This window comes from Neovison vison, chromosome 7, assembly GCF_020171115.1.
Source record: "Neovison vison isolate M4711 chromosome 7, ASM_NN_V1, whole genome shotgun sequence".
Taxonomy (NCBI): domain Eukaryota; kingdom Metazoa; phylum Chordata; class Mammalia; order Carnivora; family Mustelidae; genus Neogale; species Neogale vison.
In genome coordinates, this window is record NC_058097.1 from 56,552,825 (window position 1) to 56,568,398 (window position 15,574).

The 15,574-nt window shown below is 51.2% G+C and overlaps 2 protein-coding genes across 3 annotated transcripts; both read left to right on the top strand.

The window, feature by feature from the left end:
* Positions 1 to 97: 97 nt before the first annotated feature.
* SNRPA (small nuclear ribonucleoprotein polypeptide A) lies at positions 98 to 10,766 on the top strand. Of its 2 annotated transcripts, none has more exons than XM_044257343.1 (7): positions 98 to 195; positions 652 to 744; positions 3,357 to 3,529; positions 6,118 to 6,297; positions 7,948 to 8,121; positions 8,464 to 8,552; positions 10,385 to 10,766. In XM_044257343.1, the coding sequence occupies exons 2-7, from the start codon at positions 672 to 674 to the stop codon at positions 10,542 to 10,544; spliced, it is 849 nt and encodes a 282-aa protein (XP_044113278.1). In that variant the 5' UTR covers positions 98 to 195; positions 652 to 671; the 3' UTR covers positions 10,545 to 10,766. The 2 variants fall into 2 exon arrangements, with proteins under 2 accessions (XP_044113278.1, XP_044113279.1); XM_044257344.1 differs by lacking the exon at positions 98 to 195 and adding an exon at positions 448 to 563.
* Positions 10,767 to 12,781: 2,015 nt separating this feature from the next.
* MIA (MIA SH3 domain containing) lies at positions 12,782 to 14,995 on the top strand. Its single transcript, XM_044260565.1, has 4 exons — positions 12,782 to 13,673; positions 13,751 to 13,884; positions 14,371 to 14,481; positions 14,817 to 14,995. The coding sequence occupies exons 1-4, from the start codon at positions 13,547 to 13,549 to the stop codon at positions 14,838 to 14,840; spliced, it is 396 nt and encodes a 131-aa protein (XP_044116500.1). The 5' UTR covers positions 12,782 to 13,546; the 3' UTR covers positions 14,841 to 14,995.
* Positions 14,996 to 15,574: the final 579 nt, after the last annotated feature.

Sequence of the window (15,574 nt, forward strand, 5' to 3'; positions counted from 1 at the left end):
AGGCGGGAACCCAAATGTCGTTTTGATTGGCAAGATTTGGGCCCAGGGGCGAGATTCATTCTGACTGGTCAAGCTACTGAGTTTCCGCGCGGGATTGGCTTGCAGAAAGACAAAGGCGGGATCAGGAGAGGAAGCTTTTGTAGTCGACGCTCAGAAACCTACGCGGCGACACTTGCAGGAGCTGCGGCTCTGTTGGTGAGTAATCTTGGGCGACGGCGGCCATCGACGCCAGGCCAGGGGAGCGTTTGCCTCCTGGGCCTTCTCGCGACTCGTATGGGGAAACTATCTTCCCGCTGCGCGAGGTTAGGGCGCTTCAGAGTCGTCTCTTTACTTAACTGGCTCTTACATCCGGGTTTTTCTCCCGGGCCGCCCTTTGAGCTCCTAGGCCAATGGGATTCGCCACTTAGGACGCCCCGCCTACTGGGTCACGTAGAGCACCTTGGGACTCGTAGTAGACCTTTAGAGAGGTCCCTCTACCACGCGGGGAGGAGAAGCGGGGTCCCGCTTTCGCTTTGTTTTCCGAGCTGTGCAGCTTTCCCGCCTCTCCTCACTTCCTCCTGGCAGTAAGATCCCTGAGCAGCCCATTAAGCCCGCTTTGGGACAGAGGATTTGGAGAAACTCAGGGCTGAAGTTCTTTTTTCTTTCTTTCAGCTCTACCTCGGCACCTCTCCATGGCAGTTCCCGAGACCCGCCCCAACCACACTATTTATATCAACAATCTCAACGAGAAGATCAAGAAGGATGGTGAGTTCTGGGGATAGTACAGACTCCAGGTGACCTCGCAGGAGCCGGCCCCTTCTTCCATCCCCCGCATTCACGTGTCTTCCTTCGCCTTCTCCAGGCAAACTGTCAGTTGATCCTTCCGCCTTTGCACACGCTGCTTATTGTGTCTTTAACGCTCCTGCAGTCCATCTTAACGGTCTAGCGATTAACCTGGTCACTGTGGTTCATCCCTGAACGTCTCAGCTCACAGGACTCCTCCAAGAACCCTTTGGCGTCCCCTTACGGCTCAGGTGCCTGCCCCTGACTTCCCGTAGGCCTTGGACATGTCCCTTTGAAGCCCTGATTGTTTTGGGCTGTTAGTTGTCTGCACTGATCTGGGAGCTCCATGAGGGTAAGCACTGGGATGGTCTTGGTCACGGTGGTATTCTCAGTGATCAGCCCACGATGGAGGTGTCTGATTTCCAAAAGAAGACGGAATTATAGTAACATCGCTAACACCATCATCAGGTACTGATATGTACATCTTTACTACTTTAAATTCTCCCAACAGCCCTTCAGGAAGGAGCTATAACACCGTTTTCTCAGATTAGGAACCAGACTCAGGGGTGATGTGACTTGCCAAAGGGGCAGCAAGATAAAGGGGTTGAGGCCACCAGCGTGGAATTCGGCTTAAGAACTCGATTCTTGACATTAGATGTGTTTTTTCCATTTTCTTTATCACCTTTATTGAATTTCATTTTCTATATCTGAAAACTGAACAAAGTCCTGGTACTTTCTTTGCATGGACGTTACATGGATTACCTGAGCCAAACATCATCTATGCAGTGCTTCCTTATATGGTATCTAGTCGTTAGTAAGGGCTGGGTAAAATTTGTCTCTTATCCCCTTAAGGAAAGTCTTGGGGGAGGGCGAATAAAAAAGAAAATTCTCAGGGAGAACCAAAGGAGTTTGCTGGGATTAAGTTTGAGGTTGCCAATAAAGTTACCGTTGAAGAAAACCAGACAAGTGCTCTTAGAGTATGGTGCCCAGCCAGTGGGGCACCTGGACAGAGGCATTTTTTTCTTCTCATAGAAGAGGAGACATTTCAGAGAAGCCTTCCAGGTAGAGGAAGCTATGTGTATGTTTGGTGAGGGAGAAAAGTGTTCCGAACCTGGACAAACATGGGCAGATGTCTAACGGCCAAAGAGACCCTGGGGCATTCTGGAAATAACAAGTAGTTTTATGTGACTGAGGCTTGTGTCCAGGGAGAACCCTCCAGTGAGTAGTACCCTGATGGTTCCTGGCCCCTTGTGGGCGGTGGGCCATTAGACTTTGTCCTGAGGCCATCCGGGAGCCAGGTGAGGGACACAGTCTGGTGTGAGGATGATGTATGGAGACTGAACTTGAGTGGGCAAGAGGGGAGAAGGGAGAGAGGCCCAGAGTCCAGGGGAGTAACTTTTCTTTTTAAAGATTTTATTTGACAGAAACACAGCAAGAGAGGGAACACAAGTGAGGGGAGTGGGAGAGGGAGAAGCAGGCTCCCCAGCAAGCAGAGAGCCTAATGTTGGGCTCAATCCTAGGACTCTGGGATCAGAACCTGAGCCGAAGATAGACGTGCAACCAGCTGAGCCATCTAGGTGCCCTATCAAGTGTGGTCATTTGTTAGATGCAGTGGTGTGGGGTTCAGATGGCTTTGGGTCCCGCTCTGTAGCTTCCCAGTACCTCCGGGGCACTCTGACAATCCTCTGAGCATCTGTTTCCATTTAGTAAAATTAAGACTGTTACAGACACTATCTCATGAAGTGGTTGTGAGAATTTGGTGAAGTTTTTTCCGTAAAACATATAATGGTATCTTTACTCACACAAATGTTTTTGGAGATGGGTGGCCGCTAAAGTCTAAAGTCTGCGTATTGCAGTAAGCAATTGGGAGGGGCTCGTGGTTAAGGATAGCTAAACCAGTAAGCACATCTGAGGTCAGGAGGTGGGCAAGACTGCAAAGGAAAAGCAAGTAGGGTACGAGGAGTGGGGAGAGTGGCAACAGGGCACCTTTATTAAGACAGGATGGTCAGGGGGAGGCCTTTGAAGTGGGAACACTGTTATTGAGACCTGGTTGACTAGAAGGAGACAGCTGTGGACACAATAGGAGAAAGGTTCTTGTGGGGGAGGCAGTAGTCTGGGCAAAGGTCCTGAGGCAGCATCCATGTCCTGGCCTGGGAAAGGGCTGTGAGGCCAACGTGATTGGGAGTAGGGGAGTTGGGTGGAGTATGGGGGGATGAGGTTGGAGAAGTTGGCCAGGGCTACCTCACCCAGACCTGGGTCAAGGTGCCAGTGACCGGAAAAAGCATGCTCACGTTTATTGAGCATTTGTCATAGGCCCTTTGTTACGTGGGCCTCCTGTTCTTCATCAAGCAGGAGGTATTGGTACCGTCTGTGCTCTCAGAGGAGCCCCCACAACTCATCCCAAGAACTCATCATGTTCTTGGCTGCTGCTCTACTGTTGGCCCTTGAGGCGTCCTGACCTGTGACATTGGGTCAGGTGGCTGATGGTTTTCCTTCTGGGCCTCACTCGGCTCTGAAAAAGGATCTCAGCCCCCAAGGACAGGTACCAAGACTTCCAGTCACCCATGGGCCTTCTTCCCTTTCTCCCCCTGCAGAGCTGAAGAAGTCCCTCTATGCCATCTTCTCCCAGTTTGGCCAGATCCTGGATATCCTGGTTTCCCGAAGCCTGAAGATGAGGGGCCAGGCCTTTGTCATCTTCAAGGAGGTCAGCAGTGCCACCAACGCCCTGCGCTCCATGCAGGGTTTCCCCTTCTACGACAAGCCCATGGTGAGTGCTGTGGCAGACTGGGTGGGTCTGGACCTCTTGTCACCCGTAGTCTGGTCCCCTAAAGTCGGGAGTCTCTCTGGCTGTTTGTCAGCATTTACTCTTCTTTGTGCTGGAGCCAGCGATGGGGTACCCAGTGACCGAGGGAGCCCCCAGCTCTGCCCTTGCGACCCCAGGTGGGGACGACCCAGAGGAGTCAGGACCAGGATAGGGGAAGTGCACAGATCTTGGGGAGCTTAGGGGTGGCACCTGACCCAGTCTGGAGGTCCAGAGAAGGCTTTCTAGATGTGAGGCACAGAGGAGAAGGACTAGCTAGGGAAAGCGGGGGAGAAAGTGTTAGATAACCGAGAGCATCTGTAGTCGAGGAAGTGGGTCAAGTTGGTTTGGCTGGAGAGAAGGGTGAGCATGGGGTGGGGTGCTGGGGAGCCTTGGAAGTGTTTAGGGAGATGCCTCTGGCTGTTGGGGAGCATGGATTAGAAGCCGGAGTTTAGGGGAGACTGCATGTGCAGGAGTTCCAGCCCCGACCAGGTGGGGGCCGTGAATGGGTAGAAACGGGTAGATTGGGGTTCAAGAGACCATGTGCATGCACAGCCAGGGGGCTGCATTCTGGAAGGTAGAGAATGGCTTAAAGTGCCCGCCCTCTACTAGTGTTCCTGTCGGATCGCTGGCAGCCATCTTTTGTTCTTGGGGCCCTTTCCTTTATCCCTCTATCATCTTGAGTTTCACCTGATGGGAACACGCCTCCTTGAACCCAACTCCCTTGGGGAGGGAACAGCAAATGCTGGTATGTCCGGGTCCCAGGTGGGTCACCTCCCGTGGAAGACAGTGGGCCCCTGGAGTGGTGAGGTAGCCTGGAACTCTCCCTCTGTGTGGATGGGGCACTGATTTGCCTGCTGTCACCTCTGGGCGTGAGCCCAGATTTGCTGCATCTTACATGGCTTTTCTGGGCAGCTGGGAATTTGCTCTTGAAGTATAAAGACCATAATGTTACTGGGTCAGTCCTCCTTCTCTGCTCCCCAGATCACTGCTCAGAGCATTTCAGACACTTTTTTTTTTTTTTTTAAAGATTTTATTTATTTATGTTCTCTCTCATTGTCTCTCTCTTAAATAAATAAATAAAATCTTTAAAAAAAAAAAGGGGGGGGGGGCGCCTGGGTGGCTCAGTCGGTTGGACGACTGCCTTCGGCTCAGGTCATGATCCTGGAGTCTCAGGATCGAGTCCCATATCAGGCTCCCAGCTCCATGAGGAGTCTGCTTCTCCCTCTGACTTTCTCCTCGCTCATGTTCTCTCTCATTGTCTCTCTCTTAAATAAATAAATAAAATCTTTAAAAAAAAAAAAAAAAAGATTTTATTTATTTATTTGACAGAGATCACAAGTAGGCAGAGAGGCAAGCAGAGAGAGAGGAGGAAGCAGGTTCCCTGCTGAGCAGAAAGCCTGATGTTGGGCTCCATCCCAGGACCCTGGGATCATGACCTGAGCTGAAGGCAGAGGCTTTAACCTACTGAGCCATCCAGGTGCCCCCTGGCAGTAGAATTCTGTCCAGGAGTCTGTCAAGCCGGTCTGGCCTTTGGAACCTTCACAGCGGCCTGCTTCTTCCTCCTCTCCCAAGGCTTTCCTGGTCTCTGCTTGGACCCCTGCTCCCCACAGGCTCTTCTCCACATGTGGCCCCAGGGCTGCCTCCAGCACACCAGTGAAATTTGCTCACTCCCTCCTTGGATCTCCCTCCCTCCCTCCCTTTCTACACCAGTGTCACTTCACTGAGGCCTCTCTTAGCCACACTTTGAAATTTTTGATTTGTATCTTTTTTTTTTTTTTAAAGTAGGCTCCATGCCCAACCTAGGGCTTGAACTCACAACCCTGAGATTGAGAGTCACATGCTCTTAGCCAGACACTTTTTAATCTTTTTCTTCATTCTCTTTCAGTATAGCATGAGGGTGGGGCCTTTGCCTGATGGGCTCATTGCTGTACCTCCAGAGTAGAGGGTCTTCATAATCTGCTGAGAATGAGCTTTAGCCTGCGGGTGTAAACTTTTTTTTTTAAGATTTTATTTATTTGACAGAGAGAGACACAGTGAGAGAGGGGACACAGGCGGGGGAGTGAGAGAGGGCGAAGCAGGCTTCCCGCTGAGCAGAGAGCCCAATGTGGGGCTCAATCCCAGGACTCTAGGATCATGACCCAAGCCCAAGGCAGATGCTTAACAACTGAGTCACCCAAGCACCCCTGGAGGTCTGAACTCTTGTGTGATTGGAACCACCCCTTCCCCGCATAATGTTCCTATCCTGGCCCTGTTTCCTCAGATTTCTGCCTTTGACCCAATGCTCAGGACTGTCCCATCTTCCCTTCAAAATCCCAGCAACCCACTTACTGTGTGTCAGCTACTATTCCAAGCACTGAAACTCATTCAGGCCTTATGGTCATCTTTTCAAGTGGGAAATCTCCACAGTCCCCATTTTATAGATGAGGATGTTGAGGCCATGCGATTTCCATAACTGGACTCACTGAGCTGCTGCTGGTAAAGGTCTGCTTTTGCACCCAGGCAATTAGGCCTTGAGATCGACGCTCTTCACCCTTCTGCTCTCTGTTTGACAGCGCATTCAGTATGCAAAGACTGACTCGGATATCATTGCTAAGATGAAGGGTACCTTTGTGGAGCGGGACCGCAAGCGGGAGAAGAGGAAGCCCAAGAGCCAGGAAACCCCAGCAGCCAAGAAGGCCGTGCAGGGTGGGGCAGCCACCCCTGTGGTGGGGGCTGTCCAGGGGCCTGTTCCGGTAAGCCAGGGCAAAGAGATGCTGCCCTCTCTCCATCAGGCCTGCCTTAGCCTTAGGCCTGGCATGTGGGCACAGTCGGGGCAGGGAGGGCTCCCCTTGGGGTTCTGGCTCCCTCTCTTTCCATTTCCTTCTAGAACTTGTTTACCTCTCATTGAGGGATAGCACAGCTGGGTGATGTCTGCACTTGGAAGTGCCTCCATGCTTGTCTGACAGTTTTGCAGAAGCTTTCTTTCTCTTGTGTGTCTGTCTCTTAGTTTCTTTCTCCCCTTGACCTTGATCTTGTTGTCTGTGTCTTAATGTCTATGCAGAAAATCGAGAGGAAACCACAAACCAACTTTTTTGGATTAATTAGTGAATTTAATTTAGCAGGCTCGCCAGAGAGATCAGTGTGGAAGAAATCAGTTTTATTTCTTTGTGCTAGCAACAAACAAGTAGACTCCAAATTTGAAAATACCTCAGGATTAAATGTAACGAAAGGTGTGCAGAAACCACCCACTAAAAGTATAGAACATCACTGCGAGAAGTGGGAGGTGAACTCAGCAAATGGATGGGAGACTCAAAACTTGAGATGCCAGTCCTCCTGATTGGTCTAACATGCAACACAAATCCAGTCAAAATGCCAGCAGGAATTTGGGGGGCATTGACGGTCCATTTCCACAGGTGTGCAGAGAGGCAAGGCAAGGCAGGAGAGGAGGATAAAACGGTGGGGGGACACTAGTCATCAAGGTAATGTGATGTTGGGGAGGAAGATGGACCAGGTTGCAGAAGAGAGTCTTGAAAAGGTCCACACAGGCTTTCTCAGCCAGTAAAGGCTCCAACAAGGTCCAGTGGTAAACGGACTTTTTTTTCCCCCTAAAAAACAGTGCTGGACCAGTTGGTCCATATTTATGAGGCAAAGTATTAGTCTTACCTCAGCTATGAAAGTTAATTTGAGATGAATCATAGACCTCAGTGTGACAGCTAAAACAATAAGGCTTCTAGAAGGAAACAGGAAAATCTCTTCCTGACCTTCGTGAGGGCCCGAGAAGTAGAAACATCCTGTTTTCTAAACAGAATGGAGAAAAGCACAAGAGAGTCTTCTCCTTACGTTGGGGTCTCCACGTTGGCTCTGCTGCTTGGGTCACACATTGTTTGTACAGCTTTCGCTGATGCTGGCTCCCTTTCTGTCTGGCATCAGCAGTGGGGTTGGTGTTACGGCTCCGCTTCCCTGCTCTGACCCACTCCTCTCTTCTGCACCCAGCTTTTTGTCTGCCTTTGAGTCCTCAGCTGTGGTTCCCGCTCCGGCTGCCCCATCTCCTATGGGGGTCGGAGTTGTGCTCCCTCCGGCTGGCTCCCTTCTCCCCACCACGCCTCCCTTCTCAATTGGCATCTGCCCTGCCCAGCCCCTCCCACTCTGCCTTCCACTGTCTGTTCCTCTCTGCAGGTGTCTTCCCCCACCCAGGTGAGTTTTTGTAAGGAAAAATACAGCCTATGCTCATGTAGGTTTTGCTTCATCCATTTTCCTTCCGGTGACCTTTTGTCTCCATGCGTGCCTTGGGCTCTCTCCTTTTGTGGCTTTCACACTCTGGGTCTCCCGACGAGCTCTGGTCCTCTCTGCCTCCTGCTGATGTCACACCTGCCCCGCTCAGCCCTGCCGTCCTCTCTCCGCAGGGCATGCCCCCGATGACCCAGGCACCCCGCATCATGCACCACATGCCCGGCCAGCCTCCCTACATGCCACCTCCGGGCATGATCCCGCCTCCAGGCCTGGCTCCCGGCCAGATCCCACCAGGGGCCCTGCCCCCACAGCAGCTTATGCCGGGCCAGATGCCGCCTGCCCAGCCTGTAAGTGTCTCCTTCTCCTGGGTGTCATACATAGCTGGGACGTGCGAAGGGAAAAGACAGGGACGGGTGGGGGCTTGGTTATGGGGGCGGAGCTTCGGGTGGTCAGGGTGAGGCTGGAGGGGCGACCAGAATCTAGTCAGACTCGATGAACTGCAGAGAACCTGCCGATGGCTACAGCAGTGCTCTTTGTGGCTTGCTTCCTGGTGGGGGCAAGGCGGTATAGATAGGCAACCTAAGGGATGTCGGGTGAGGGACCCAGAAAGAGTTCAAGCAGGGCGGTGCTGGGAAACAGAAAGGCAACAGGTCCCCCACTAGACTCATGGCTCTGTCACTCCCTTGCAGCTTTCAGAAAATCCACCAAATCACATCTTATTCCTCACCAACTTGCCCGAGGAGACCAACGAGCTCATGCTGTCCATGCTTTTCAACCAGTAAGTGGGGCCGGGTGCTGGGCAGGGGCCAGAGGGCGATGGCCAGGAGATGGCACCATGTCCAGGCTGGTGGCGTCCTGAGCCTGCTTGGGATTTGCAGACAGGATACTGACTGGAGGCCTAAAATGTGGAAACTGAGGCCAGGCCCATGGCCATGGAGGTGCAATAGTGGCAAGCCTAAGGCGTAGCAGTGCGGGACCTTCTTTGACTTTGTGAGGGGTGGGGGAGCCCCTGGGCTGCCTCTTTCCAGTCTCTAAATCAGAAAAATGCTAGGTGCATATAAAATAATGGTGAGGTGGTACGGAGCAGTTGGAAGGTTTTATTTATTTGAGAGAGAGAGAGCGAGCCAGAGCACAAGGCAGGGGAGAGTCAGAGGGAGAAGCAGACTCCCTGCTGAGCAGGGAACTGGATCCTGGGATTCCAGGATCATGACCTGAGCCGAAGGTAGACGCTTAACCAACTGAGCCCCCCAGACGCCTCCTAAAGATACTCTTAAGACAAGTCCTGGGCGCCTGGGTGGCTCAGTGGGTTGAACCTCTGCTTTCGGCTCATGTTGTGGTCTCGGGGTCCTGGGATCGAGCCTCACATTGGGCTTTCTGCTTGGAGGGGAGCCTGCTTCCCACCCCCTTGCCTGTCTCTCTGCCTGTCAAATAAATAAATCTCTCTGTCAAATAGATAAATGGAATCTTAAAAAAAAAAAAAGACAAGTGCTAAGGGGTGTGGATGGACCTCATTCCTCCGGCTGCTGGGGAATTGGGGAGTTGGAGGCAGCACCAGGAGATGGGAGAGGTCAGACGTGCTCCTCGACTGTGGTCTGCTCTGGGGCAGGTCGGAGGAACAGAGCAGCACAGGTGCTTCTGTGTGAAGGTGCCGACAGGGAATTTTGCGAAACTCCGTAAGACAGAAAAAAACAGTATCACACGTATATCCTTCTGTAAAACAATATGTACTTTGTAAGAACAGCGGCAGAAGAAAGTGTACTCAGCAACTGTAAGCATGGTTGCCCAATGGGGAAGGAAGTTAGGGAAGAAAACGGGGAAATGAGAGAAACAGCGGATCGTAAAAAGGGTAGTGTTTATTCCTGGAACAGGGTGGGTGGGTTATGATTAGGGAAGGACATGGGGGGGCAGTGTCCTGTTTCTTTTTTCTTTCTTTCTTTTTTTTTTTTTTTAAGATTTTATTTATTTGACAAATCACAAGTGGGCAGAGAGGCAGGCAGAGACAGAGGAAGGGAAGCAGGCTCCCTGCTGAGCATAGAGCCCGATGCAGGTCTCTATCCCAGGACCCTGGGATCATGACCTGAGCCGAAGGCAGAGGCTTAACCCACTGAGCCACCAAGGCACCCCTCCTGTTTCTTTTTCTTAATTTTTTAAGAATTTGCTTTTATTTTTAAAAGACTTTGAGGCAGAGAGAGAGAGAGCCCAAGCAGGGGGAGGCGCAGAGGGAGAAGCAGGCACCCCACTGAGCAAGGAGACCAATCTGGGGCTCCATCCCAGGACCACGGAATTATGAGCTGAGCTGAAGGCAGATGCTTAACTGACTAAGCCCCCCAGGTGCCCCACGTGTCCTGTTTCTTGATCTAAGTTGTAGGTTAACAAAGGTATAGGTGTTCACATTAAAATATTTCCTTAAAGGACACACGTTTGTCTTGCCTATACTTTTTTCTGTGAGGTTCCTCCACTTTGCACTGTGTGCATCTGGGGGCTGGATTATCATCGCCTGTGGTGCATTGTGGGATGTTCAGCGGCATCCCTGGCCTCTATGCTCCCAATGCTAGAACATTCGGGGGAGATGCCGAATCTGGGTCCCTGAGATCTGTTCCCTTCTTTCAGGTTCCCTGGCTTCAAGGAGGTCCGACTGGTCCCCGGGCGGCACGACATTGCCTTTGTGGAGTTTGACAATGAGGTCCAGGCAGGGGCCGCTCGGGACGCACTGCAGGGTTTCAAGATCACCCAGAACAATGCCATGAAGATCTCCTTTGCCAAGAAGTAGCAACTTTTCCCCCTGCCTGCCCCTGCCCCCTGTTCTGGGGCCACCCCTTCCCCCCCTTGGCTCAGCCCCCTGAAGGTAAGTCCCCCTTGGGGGCCTTCTCAGAGCCGTGTGTGAGTGAGTGGTCGCCACACAGCATTGTACCCAGAGTCTGTCCCCAGACATTGCACCTGGCGCTGTTAGGCCGGAATTAAAGTGGTTTTTTTGAGGTTCGGTTTTTCACAACCATTTGTCGTTTTTATTTTCTTATGCTCTGTGCCTTCTTTTCTTACACATCAGAATATTCTGGGTGTTTGGACCTCTTAGCATGTTGGGGTTTGCAACCCTGGGGAAACACAGAATAGTGTAGTAACTTTGTCTAAGCTTTAGGCATCTTTACCAGTTTGGAAAAACTCCTATTTTGTCTCCTTTGAGCATTCAGAGCAGGAAATGGAAACCCTGACTGCCATGCACAGATGGGCAGGTCGTGTACTATGCAAGGATGCCACCTAAATTTAAGGGCACACTATTCATTTTGTAGATTCGTATTTTTTTTTCTAACATGATAAGAGTGTCAAGAAAGAGGTTTTTCTATGCCTTTTTTGAATCTTCAGAAAGAATGCCTCTGTGATAGTGACAGGCCCCAGAAACTATGCTGGATACTTCAGGAAAAAAAGGAAGGGAACTAGATGCTCAGGAACTCATTGGACGGATAGAAGGAGGGGTAACCTGGGTTTGAGACATTTGAGTTGAGGTTTGCAGTCTCTGATTGAGCTGCAGCCCGGCCTTCCGGAAGGAGTGGAAGTGCCGTTCCCACATGGGAAGCCACTGACCAGGCACAAAGGGTGTGGCCACTTCAAACAGCGCTAATCTTCCCTGCTGGCTGCAGGGGAGTCTAGGAAAAGGAATTTCTGATTGGACAGTCACGTAACCCAGCTGAAGCTATGGGTAAGACGGGAGATCAAAGGAGGGACCTTCTTCAATAGTCTGTTACACACCTGATCTGGAAAAAAAAATTTTTTTTAAGATTTTTTTTTTTTAAATTTTTTTGCGAGAGAGAATGGGGAGAGGGCACAGAGGGAGAGGGACAAGCAGACTCCCAGCTGAGCAGGAAGCCCGAGTTGGGGCTCGATCTCAGGGTCCTGAGATCAGGAGCTGAATGAAATCAGACACTTAATGAGGTACCCCTGGCAATTTTTTTAATGGACTAAAAAATACATGTATTATTTAAGACTCTCACTCCATGCACATAGAAAAACGAGATCATTTGCCAGAAGTAGAAAATTGATCACAGAAATGAGTTTCTGAAGCCAGTGTTCAGTACTGTCTGGTCTTCATCTGTGGAGGCTCTAATCCTAAGCTTGCTCCTGTTCTGTCTGCTCTTTTCTATTAAAGAGAAACATCAGCATTTGCAGTGATAAAGGCTTACAGCACCAAACACAGTCTCTCTCCTTCAGGATCTGAAAGACTGAAGGGAGAAAGGAATTGTTGTCTCCACTAAGAGGCAAGTCTTTATTGCTGATGGCAAGTGGAAACATCTCACCCACCACACTGGCAACCACGGGTTCTGTGGTCAGTAGATCCTGGTTTTTATTGTCTGCCAGGTGCATTCCCTAGCTGTTCCCCAGAGCAATGGATGTCCTGACTCCAAGCTTCATTTTCTTCTCATGTAAGGGAAGAGTTCCTGTATATTAGTACTTTGGTACTTATTGTTGGTACACGCCACTATCCCAAACACACACCCACTGCTGCCAGGCACTCAGGAAACACTATAAACTCAGCAAAGACTTGCCGAGTACCGCCGTTCTTGGCACAGGACACAGTGGTGAATGAAATACACAAACCAACTTAAATACTATGTTCTGATAAGACAGCTCGGGTGGTAGGGCTGGGAACAGTCCCAGGTGATCAAGGAAGGCCGGTCATTGGACGTACCTTTGGAGCAGAGCAGTTTCTCCTGTCCATGGTGGCGGTGCTGGGTATTGGAGGGCACAGAGATGGCTGAGGTCCAGGCTCTGACCTTGATGAATTCTGCCCCACCCCAAGCCCAATTTACTTCCCCCTCACAAAAGTTTGGACTTGCGGCCAAAGGTAAGAATGCTCGACAACGGGAGATGCCACCCAGGAGAATGACCTGGGCACGGAGATCTACTGGAAACAGTTTTAGAGGTTGAGACTTGAGTTCGGATCACCCTCCCCCCACTTTCTCCTGACCTTGGGCAATGGACAGCTCCACAGCTCCACATTCTGACGGGTGTGGGCCTGGAGCCAGATCTGGCCTTTCTGCTTCTGGCTCTAACCTTGAGCAAGTTTCTGAAGGCTCTCCCTGCCATTTCCATGGCAAGGGGTTATAACAGCCCTCTTAAGGTGATGCAGTGTCCATTTGAGTTAATAAGATAAAAATGACGTGCTGAGTACTCTGAATGACTTTGCTTCCCTGATCACCATTTTACAGAGTAGTAGGTGAGGCTCTCAGAAAAATTGCTTAGCCTGGGTCACCCAGTCAGGAAGTGCCTTGGGAAGATAAATAGTGATTATGGGAGGGCATTACTAGCCTTAAGATCCAGCATAAAATACTTGGTCCTTGAGGGTGGGGTCTTTTTCTGGTGATCAAAAGGCTGCCTTGTTCTGTCCTCAAGCACAGGAAATTCCAAGGTAGTTTTCTGTACTAGCTCCCTGTTTCTGTTCGTGGAAGGGGCCCAGGTACCCAAGCAGCCTCAAGAGAAGATAGAATTGAATATCTCAACCTGTATGGTTGAGGGGGTGGGGGGTGGCTGGCACTTGGAGTGGCCTGGGCTGCTTTGGGCCTATCTGGGCATTTCCCTGGGCAGGCAGCCCTCACCCTATCCTTGAAATGGTTCTGGCTGGGTAACAGCCTCTCCGTGTTGTGGGTGAAATTTGGGACTGGTTAAGGGCGGAGACAGCATGGAGAACACAGGTTTCCTTGTATTGCTGGAGAGAGGGAGGGCATAAGGAAATTAGAGACCCCATTTCCCCTTCGATCACTTTCTTGCTCGGAGCCCACGATGGCTGGGTCCCCAGCGTTCCTCGGTGTCATCATTCTGCTGTCTGCCTTCCTGGGACCCAGTGTCGGGGGCCGCGCCATGCCCAAGCTGGCTGACCGCAAGCTGTGTGCTGATGAGGAATGCAGCTGTAAGAGCTGGGGGCTGGGGGCTGGGGTGGCTAGCCCGTGTGGAGGGTGCTGTCATTCCCTTCTCTTCCTCCCCCAGACCCTATCTCCATGGCTGTGGCCCTTCAGGACTACGTGGCTCCCGACTGCCGTTTCCTGACCATACACAGGGGCCAAGTCGTGTATGTCTTCTCCAAGCTGAAGGGCCGAGGGCGGCTCTTCTGGGGAGGCAGTGTGAGTCTTCAGAGAACAGAAGAGGAAAGGATATGGGGGTGGGGTGGGAGTATGACCTAATTTTCCACCCAAAGGGAAAATTTGAGGGGGTGGACTGAAGTAGTTTGGCAGGGGTGAGGGAAGAGGGGCTATTGTGATCAACTTGGGTTTTTACCTTGAGCAATCATGGGGCACCCACTATAGTGCCAGGCTCTGTTCCCGACCCTGAAGATACAACAGTGAATGATCCCTTTTATTCTAATAGAAGGAGACAGGCCATCCAAAAATATCAGCAAATATGTGCTCCTCTGAGAATTAATACACATTGACTGGGTGACTACTTCGGGTGGTCGGGGAGGGCTGCCATGCAGTGACTGTAAGCTGAGGTCTAAGCGACAGGGATGGAGCCAACCATCTGGAGATCAGGAAGAAGAAAAGTGCTATGGTCTTCAGTAGGAATGAGTTTGCCATCTTCCCACACCCTGGCTTTGAATTTTTCCTCTCCAGGTTCAGGGAGATTACTATGGAGATTTAGCTGCTCGCCTGGGCTATTTCCCCAGTAGTGTTGTACGTGAGGACCAGACCCTGAAACCTGGCAAAATCGATGTGAAGACAGATGTGAGTGTCTTGGGGGCTGGCGGGGATCCAGAGGGAGGATCCTGGGGTTGTGATAATGAGCAAAGATTCTCCTGCCTTTGGCTCCCCGGCAGCGTAGCTGTGTGCGCTGGGACAAAGTCCCTGCCTCAGTTTTCTCCTCTGTAAAATGGGGAGTGATTGTTAAGTCCCTGTCAGATTGAGCGGCGCAAAAATTAAGGGGCTCTGGGCTAATTTGCATAGCACGCGTTTGGCCAAACCTGGCGCCTGCCGCCACAGCCTTTGCTAAAACCACTAGATCCTTTGTGGTGTGTGTGACCGCTGGTTTTCTCCCCACTGTTTTCCTTTCTCTTTTTCAGAAATGGGATTTCTACTGCCAGTGAGCTCAGTCTACCACTGTCCCTGCTGTTTTTTTTTCTTCCCGGCTTTATGCAAATATACCAGCCAAGTACAAAATGAGGGTCTCTGTGGTCTTAATGGGGGGGGGTGTAACAAAGAAAATGTTTCCCCAGCCTCCTGAATTTAGCCAGTCAGCCCCCTGACCGTGGTAACGTCAGTGGTTGCTAGGCAGAATTCCACTGACTAAAAGCTCTTCGCTCCATGCTGGGTACTGGAGGTGGGTTCCTAAACTTAAATATCACACAGCAAATGAGAAGGCAGAATAACCTGAACAGCTCGGTTGCGGGTCATAGTGTCCTCTCTAGACCAACGAGAGGGAGTTGGACTATTGGGAATGAACCAATCGGACCATGAGGAAGACACAAATCACAGAATAGAGGCATCTGCAAAGGGAGGTGGGAGGTTAGCCTGCGCGTATCTCCCCCACCCCCGAGTTTTCCTCCTTCTTGCCTTTGAGGTCAGAAAGAGCGCTCGCCAGCTCAATATCCGCGTTCTTCAGGGTCTTTCTGTCGATGCTGTCCATGCCCCGTTCTTTGCAGCCTTGTCCCCGCCCCCAAGCCCACTCCTACCCAATCCGGAGTCTCGACTCTGCACCCGTACTCCTGACCAAATCCGTTTCTCAGGTCGGCAAGGCATCTCTGTACGGTCTCTTCCCACTAGCTTTGCCAATCGCTCGTCTTGGTCCCTCCCCCTTTGGCCCCTCCCTTCTCGCGCCGCC